The 7,891-nt window shown below is 41.0% G+C and overlaps 1 protein-coding gene across 1 annotated transcript; it reads right to left on the reverse strand.

Annotated features, from left to right (window-relative positions):
• Positions 1–2,858: 2,858 nt before the first annotated feature.
• spaca6 (sperm acrosome associated 6) lies at positions 2,859–7,663 on the reverse strand. Its single transcript, XM_030072099.1, has 9 exons — positions 7,450–7,663; positions 7,167–7,253; positions 6,900–6,971; positions 6,667–6,690; positions 6,370–6,447; positions 5,728–5,831; positions 3,529–3,685; positions 3,145–3,328; positions 2,859–2,964 (listed from the first exon to the last, which is right to left on the reverse strand). The coding sequence occupies exons 1-9, from the start codon at positions 7,661–7,663 to the stop codon at positions 2,859–2,861; spliced, it is 1,026 nt and encodes a 341-aa protein (XP_029927959.1).
• Between the last annotated feature and the right edge of the window lie 228 nt (positions 7,664–7,891).

Genomic DNA, 7,891 nt, shown 5'->3' on the forward strand with positions numbered 1-7,891 from the left:
ACGAGAAAGGTGAGAAATCAGCCTACAACTGCACGGGAGGAGCTTCTTAATGATCTCAAGGCAGCTGGGACCATGGTCACCAAGAAAATCATTGGTAACACACTATGCTGTAATGGATTAAAATCCTGCAGTGCCCGCAAGGTCCCCCTGCTCAAGAAGGCACATGTACAGGCCCATCTGAAGTTTGCCAATGAACACCTGAATGATTCAGAGAATGCTTGGGAGAAGGTGCTGTGGTCAGATGAGACCACAATTGAGCTCTTTAGCATCAACTCAACTCGCCGTGTTTGGAGGAAGATAAATGCTGATTATGACCCCAAGAACACCATCCCCACCATCAAGCATGGAGGTGGAAACATTATGCTTTGGGGGTGTTTCTCTGCCAAGGGGACAGGACGACTTCACCGCATCGACAGGAGGATGGACAGGGCCATGTACCGCAAAATCCTGAGTGACAACCTCCTTCCCTCTGCCAGGACACTGAAAATGGGTTGTGGATGGGTCTTCCAGCACGACAATGACCCAAAACATACGGCCAAGGCAACAAAGGAGTGGCTCAAGAAGAAGCACATTAAGGTCATGGAGTGGCCTCGCCAGTCTCCAGACCTTAATCCCATAGAAAATCTGTGGAGGGAGCTGAAGCTTCAAGTTGCCACATGACAGCCTCGAAACCTTAAGGATTTGGAGATGATCTGCAAAGAGGAGTGGACCAAAATTCTTCCTGATGTGTGTGTATACCTGGTGATCAACTACAAAAAATGTCTGACCTCTTTACTTGCCAACAAGGGTTTTGCCACCAAGTACTACATCATGTTTTGCTAGGGGATCAAATACTTATTTCACTCAATGAAATGCAAATCAGTTTATGTTTTTTATATTAAGTGATTTTTTGGATTTTCTTTTTGGTATTGTATCTCTCACTGTTAGAATAAACCTACCGTTAAAATTATAGAGTGTTCATTTCTTTGTCAGTAGGCAAACTTACAAAATCGGCAAGGGATCAAATAATTATTTCCTCCACTGTATATCTGCCATCCTAATCCTCATTTTCTCTCCTTCTTACCATTTCCTGAGAGAACAATGACCTCCTGCACTGCCACGCCCCTCCAGTCCCATATCTTGCTCCTCAACCTCCAAGTTGAATCACCAGTGTGTGTATGTTTGTGAATATGGACTATCAGCAACAGCAGCTTCACACCTGCCCTTTGAAGCCCTGAAAGCCTGTGTATAAGAACCAGTGGAGTACAGCAGGAGTCTACATGTGTCTTAAGACTCTCAAAATAAAAATGTAGTATTATTCTAACAGTTTAAGTGGCCAAAATGTAGATACTAAGTTTAAACTACATAGCAAGTGTTCTACTCTTTATTTTAATTGACCATAAAGGATTTTTTTTTTTTTTTTTTTTTTTTTTTTTTAAATTCATATTTCAGGTCTCATTCCTGCTGATATGGTTAATGTGGTTACAATCATCACCTGACATGACCTACACCACAGCAGACATTCTAGCGAGGCATTTGGTTTTGAATGTTCACTCTGGCAATGAACATGATAGGGAATTTATGACAACAGTGTCATGTTCTTAGATAAATATAATCATTATTGCTATTTGTTCATTCTAAAATAATAATAATAATAATCTTGTTTGTTTCTCTTGACTTGTTTTGGGCTTTGCTGTCTTTGGCTTTGAAAAAAGCAACCAAAACGTTCCTGGATCAGAGCTCTGATGCCACTGTTGCTTTGAGCCACAGTGCAAATGTAATAGTAAGAATGCATGGCACAAATTAAAATGAAATATTTTCCTCTTCTGTTTTTGCTTCCTGTCAGACTAAGCATCGTCTGCATGTTATTGCTTCGTTCCTGTAAACTAGAACAAGAGGCCCCGACGGCTAGTTGACGCTGCTAAGCCTACATCCTTCAATACAGGCCATTTGGAGGCATAGAAAGTGTTTTATCTTCTGAGTTATTTGACTTTTGCTTTCAATTTCTCCAAATCAGGTGAAATTCTTAAGGAACAGATTAACCACCATATCAGGAAGTCAGGAAGTGACATTTACCCCTGATAGCAGCATCATGATTCACTCAGTCCTTTAACCGGCAACCTTTTCCATTTCCCATCCAAACACCAAGCCACCCTAAGCCACCCTGCAATGCCCAAGCCTCAGTCCAGTCAGTTTACCCCTCATGCTCCCTTCACCTCACTTAATTCACTTCACTTCCCTTTTATTTGTCATTTGAAGCTTTTGGGGAAAAAAAATGGTAATTTCATTTTAAATACACACTGTAGTAACTAAATACATTTCTTGTATTTTTTTTTCACTTTTTCTTTAGTTTTTTTGTGGTCATTTTCTGGTCATTTTCTCGCTAATTTAGGGTGCTCAGGTTTTAAAAGGCTAAATGCACCTTTCACAATAAGTTAAAATTAATTAGAAAAGGGTGAAAAGAGGGTGAACTATTTAGTAACTGGATGAACCCTGACAATTTGCAGATGGGATAAAGTACGGGGGACAGAAGGGACAGGTTACAGAAGTGGGGGGCATATGTCCTCCCCCTCACCCATGTCAGGTACCCACAAGAACCCTGCCCAGCTTCCTTGTCTCCCCATGAAGTCACTCCAACATTTTTGTCCCCCTCCACATATGGCATACTGTAATATAAAAAAGTTTTCCAAGACCACTTTTCAATTTTGTGAGTAAAGAAACAGAATGCAAAAAGTTTCAAGGCATAAGCTGCATATGGACTGGACACTTGTGATAAAGAAGTGTGTTTTGCCCTCTAGTGGTGGAAGGTGTTGAATACAGGTTTCTGTTAAGCTATGACGTAACCTTCAGTGGATGAGCATAGGCTTGATGATATGGCTTTATTGCACCATATATATCTCCCTAACTGGGCATCTCGACTCTTCATCTCCATCAGTGTGTTCACCATCACTGGTGCTCGCCACTCTTGACCCCAAGTACAGAGCCCTGCGATGGCCAGAGACAAAGTAGACGATGTGATACCACACTACAACCTCTTAATATGCTGTCCTTTTAGCCGTGTATGCCTAATAGCTAGGGACATCTTGAATTCATTGGAAAAGTATGCATGTCCCTGTCTCTTTGCAATATATGTCTCAAATTGTGCAAATAATAGCTCTGTATTACCCAAGGGACAGGAGCAGCAGCAGCAGCAAAGCAGTCAGACAGGCAGTGAGAAGCGCAGGCGAGGGGAGGAGGGACGGGGAATCGGGAGGACCACCAGGCGCGGGGACCATCCGCCCTCCTGGGAGCAGAGACAGGTCGAATATCTCCTGCAGCTCCGAGTGGCCTACCACAACCTGGGGTGTCACTTGGAAAGAAAGATGGAGGGAGATGGGAAGGAGGCGTGTGGTTGAGGGAAAGCAGAATGTGAACACAAATGAACAACATCAAGGATCATTTGGGGAAAGTGATTTTTTTTTTTGTTAAGTAACAATTAAGATACCTGAGTTGAAATTATTTCTGATAATATGGTGTAACTATCATCAAGCCAGTGGTTTCTCTTGGTACCTGTGAGGTAGAAGTACAGTCTGACAATGGAGCGCTGGCCTTCGTAGATCTCACACTGGTAGGTGCCGTGATGATGCAAACTGGCTTTGGGGATGGAGTAGAGTCTGTCCACCCCGACCGTCACCTCTGTAAACTGATCCACCTGCTGGCTCTTCACCTGCCAAGGAAACAAGCTTGGCCTTTACCTGGGGTGGCAGACTCATATCAGGTAGCGGGCCACTTTGTTAAAATGAGACCTAACATCAGTATGACTCAAGTCAAGACATATTTTCTGATTTATTACTTTAAATCAGCCAATTTAGAACCTACCAGTCAATGAGAAATCACATGCTGGCAATGAAAATAACACATAATGTAGAATTACAGAAACAACAGAGGAAAGAAATGCAGCAAATATAGCATGCAGGCTATTTGTCATTGCTATTTGGCTATTTGCTATATGTCAACCTTTTGCTTTTTTGATGCATGTTTGCTTAACTAACACAACACAACAATGCTCAGAGCAACAACTAGCCTGCTGGTTCCTTTACTTCTAGCTGATTCTACTTAATTTATCATTGCTCATTAATCTATCAATTTACCATAAAAACCTCTTATTTTTCTTCTTACACATTGTTTGTTTTTTCTCCTTTTCCCTCCAAACCATCTTGGGGGCCAGACGAGATGTGCTTGTGGCCCACGGGCTGCACCTCTGACATTTCTGAACTATACACTGCAAAAACGCAAAATCTTACCAAGAGTATTTGTCTTATTTTAAGTCAAAAATGTCTTATTTCTAGTCAAAATATCTAATTACACTTAAAATAAGACATGATCACCTCAGAAATAACTTGTTTTTAGACAATTTTCACTTGTTTCAAGTGAAAATTCACATGAAACAAGTGCAAATTTGCTTGTTTCATTGGCAAAATTTGCCAGTGGAAAAAGTGAAAATTCACTTGAAATAAGTGAAAATTAGCTAGAAACAAGAAACAAACTTTGCCAATTAAACAAACAATTTTTCACTTGTTTCAAGCTAATTTTCACTTGAAACAAGAGACAGTTCTCTAAAAACAAGTTACTTCTGAGGTGATCATGTCTTATTTTAAGTGTTATGAGATATTTTGACTAGTAATAAGACATTTTTGACTTGAAATAAGACAAATAATCTTGGTAAGATTTTGAGTTTTTGCAGTGTATTCAACTGGAATGGATCAATGATGTGATCCATGCCATTTTTTGTGTTGTTAAAAGACTAGGAACAAGACAAACCTATTTTCACCTTTAAAATCCTTATATCTGCCATTCTGTTATTAATACAGAATGAATTTATTTGAAAACTACTGAGCATTGGTCTTAAAGTGATAGTGCAGGCTCTTACCCATATAGTGGTATTTGCTAATGCATACAAGTATAATTGGTCCACCAAGTTGGGTCCATCAACTCTTTCCCTTTCACAAGAATGAGTGCTTCAAAGAGACTGGTCTTCTCCAAAATGAATGTACCTGGCCCAGCCAACAACTCTATTTTGTGTGGTGACCCAAAGCTGAGAAAAAAAAGTTTTGCAGGATGCACAGGTTTTTTTTTTTTTTTTTGGGTATCCATAATTGACGCTCTTTTCTTGCTCACTAACCAGTGGAACTGGTTGGTTTTGGTATCGTTATACAACAGCTCCCCTTTGCACTGTATGTTTGCTATGACACCTGGTTGGTGAAGCCGTTGTGTCGTAATACAGAAACAAAATAGTTCCACTGGTTAGCGAGCAAGAGGGCGGGAAAAGAACAGCAGTAATGAATCCCAAACAAAGCAGCGTTGTGCATCCTTCAAAACATTTTTTCAGCTTTGGGTCACCGTTCCAAATCGTGTTGTTTGCTGGGCCAGGTACAATTTATTCATTTTGGAGAAGAACAGTTGCGGTGAGACTCTTGTTCTCAAGGAAGCAGCTGGCGGGTCAACCTTGGAGGATCTACTACACTCATACAGAGAAGCAAACACCCCGACTAGCACTTTAAACTTACAGTATCAGTATTGGAAGTTACCAATTAAATTATGTTGCATAATTTCCATGAATGTTGACTTGTGTATGTGTGTGTGTCCTGTAGCCTGCTTGAAGAGGACTGCAGTTTCCTTTGTAGAGAAAGACAGACCTAGAAAGACGTGTCCCAGAATTGTTGTAGCAGTGGCCCTGAATGGTTAGCCATGCCTAGCAGTCAGGCGTACCTCTGCTGCGAACCTCCAGATCACCTCGATGTTGTGAGGTAAGGCAAACGGCACATCACACCACATCCTGGCCCTGTTGTTTTCCAGTGCTTTGATTTCTTTAACTGAAACAAACATGTACCCACCCACACATACATACACACAGGCACGCACGCACACACATGCACACAAAACATTCGCAGGGGTGCAGCTCTTGCCGTCTGAGCCCTCCTAATGATAATACTTAAGCCCAGTCTCTGAGGAGTGGAGTAAAAGTGATGATATGCTAAACAGTGACTGTGCTGTACAGGGTTGATACGAATACCATGGTGTGTGGGAGTCAACTGTCACCTTGCATAAAGAAGCCAAGGACTTAAAGAGTACCTTTGGGGCTTGGTGCAAAAGATATTATGTGTGAAAATAAAACCTAGCCTCGGTCTCTTTTTCAAATCCCGACTTTCTGCTAAGAGCATTTCAAGGATCAAAAGCACCAAGTGGATGCTTGTGAAGGTGAAAATACAGTTATGTAAGACTGTGTCAAGTCTGGATTAGTATCCCATAATTTTTTTCAGTTGAAAATGGTGATGTAACGGAATCAGTAATACAGTATTTTTTTTTTTTTTTTTTTGACTCAAGTGTGATGAAGACATAATTAGTGCTCACCTGGACAGTCAAGAGGGAACTCACAGGAGTCGTACTGGCAAGTAATACAGTTGTATACGGCACCGTCTTTCTGAAAACCTAATGGACCCAACAATATAAAACTAACACCACATGGACAATACCTCTGAAGAAATAGCCTCGTATACAGACAGAAATATTGAATATTGATATATGTTGCTGTTACACCTGCACCTAACAAATTAACCTGCTGTTAATTGTAGTCGCAACTTAAGATGCTTTTTTTCCAGCATCATGCATACTGTCAAATTATAAATGAAATGTAATGAAAGAACTAACCGCATGGTGGGAAACATCCAGAGACTGTGAAAAGAAAAATGCAGAACAGTTATCACAGGTTTAGTTAACTTAAATTACTCAATTAAGCCTAGATTTTTTTTTTTTTCACACCAATTTGCAAAGCTGTGAGAGTAACTGGTGTCCTAATCACGATCTGAGGGAGATGTAATGGCCTAATATAGGCCTCACTACAGATGAAAAGATGAAGGAGAGGGGAAGGGAACATGTCTCACCTCTAGGCAGTTTGGAGGCAGCTGCAATGAAATTGTCTGCTGCTGTCTGCAACCTTTCCTCATATACTGTATCTGATGGATGGTAAGGAGGAGGAGGAGGAGGAGGAAGAAGAAGACAGAAATATTTGGCTCAACATATCTTGCTGAAATGTGTGCTGTAGGGCGTCATTTTGAATCTCTCATTCTTGGCCTTATTTAACAATTCAGAGGCTCTGAGACTAATTTACTTGCATAGTGAGGTGGATAACAAGGCAAGTGGCTACCTACCTTTATTCAGCTTCTTGTCAAACTCCTCCACCAGGGACAAGATCTCCACATCCAGAATCTTCTTCAGCTGCTCATCAAAGCCTTTTCCTGCAAGATGCACGCCTATCACATGATCACATCCAACTCCCTTACTGTTCATACCTGCATATGTCCAGTATGTGTTGCTGCTATTGATTTACTTTCAGGTGAATGCCCTTAATCATCATGAGTTTGTGTGTCATGAGGACAAAATAGGGAAACATTGTAAGAAAAATCTGAAAGCGCTCGATCAGTTCTTCCTCACCTACTCTGCCAGCTTCAATTACTCTGTCATTGTTGTTAAATATGTGGTCCAGTTTCCTAAAGCAAGAGTCAACATTCCTAACATTGTGCTCGGTCAAAACGTGACCCCAACACAGCCGAAGACTGTCCTGCACATCCACGAAGCACTGATAACAGCTCAGAGAACGGCAGAACAGCGAGCTAACTCCTAAGACCCACAAAACAAGCTTCCACATTTTCACTTTGCAATTTTTGCATTTTTTGAATTTAAAAAGAAAATGAAAGCATGACATCATGGTGGCTAAGAAGGTGGGGAATTCCAAGCTTTTACAGTCCATGAGAAGCTGCTGTAATCAGAGCTCTTCCTATGGATTTGTTGTCCACAGTAGAGCCTAGCGCCTCATATCCCGAGTTAAATAAAGAGTGGGATTTTGAATGTATCCTGCTCACATTTTCTCAACATG

This window comes from Myripristis murdjan, chromosome 16 (assembly GCF_902150065.1).
Source record: "Myripristis murdjan chromosome 16, fMyrMur1.1, whole genome shotgun sequence".
Lineage (NCBI taxonomy): Eukaryota > Metazoa > Chordata > Actinopteri > Holocentriformes > Holocentridae > Myripristis > Myripristis murdjan.

Excerpts from the sequence above, each read along its gene's own strand:
- spaca6 (XM_030072099.1), bottom strand. The coding sequence starts at position 7,663 with ATGTGGAAGCTTGTTTTGTGGGTCTTAGGAGTTAGCTCGCTGTTCTGC. Across the intron at positions 6,972-7,166 it reads TGACAAGAAGCTGAATAAAG|ATACAGTATATGAGGAAAGG; the intron begins GTAGGTAGCCAC and ends ACCATCCATCAG. Across the intron at positions 3,686-5,727 it reads TCTGGAGGTTCGCAGCAGAG|GTGAAGAGCCAGCAGGTGGA; the intron begins GTACGCCTGACT and ends TTTCCTTGGCAG.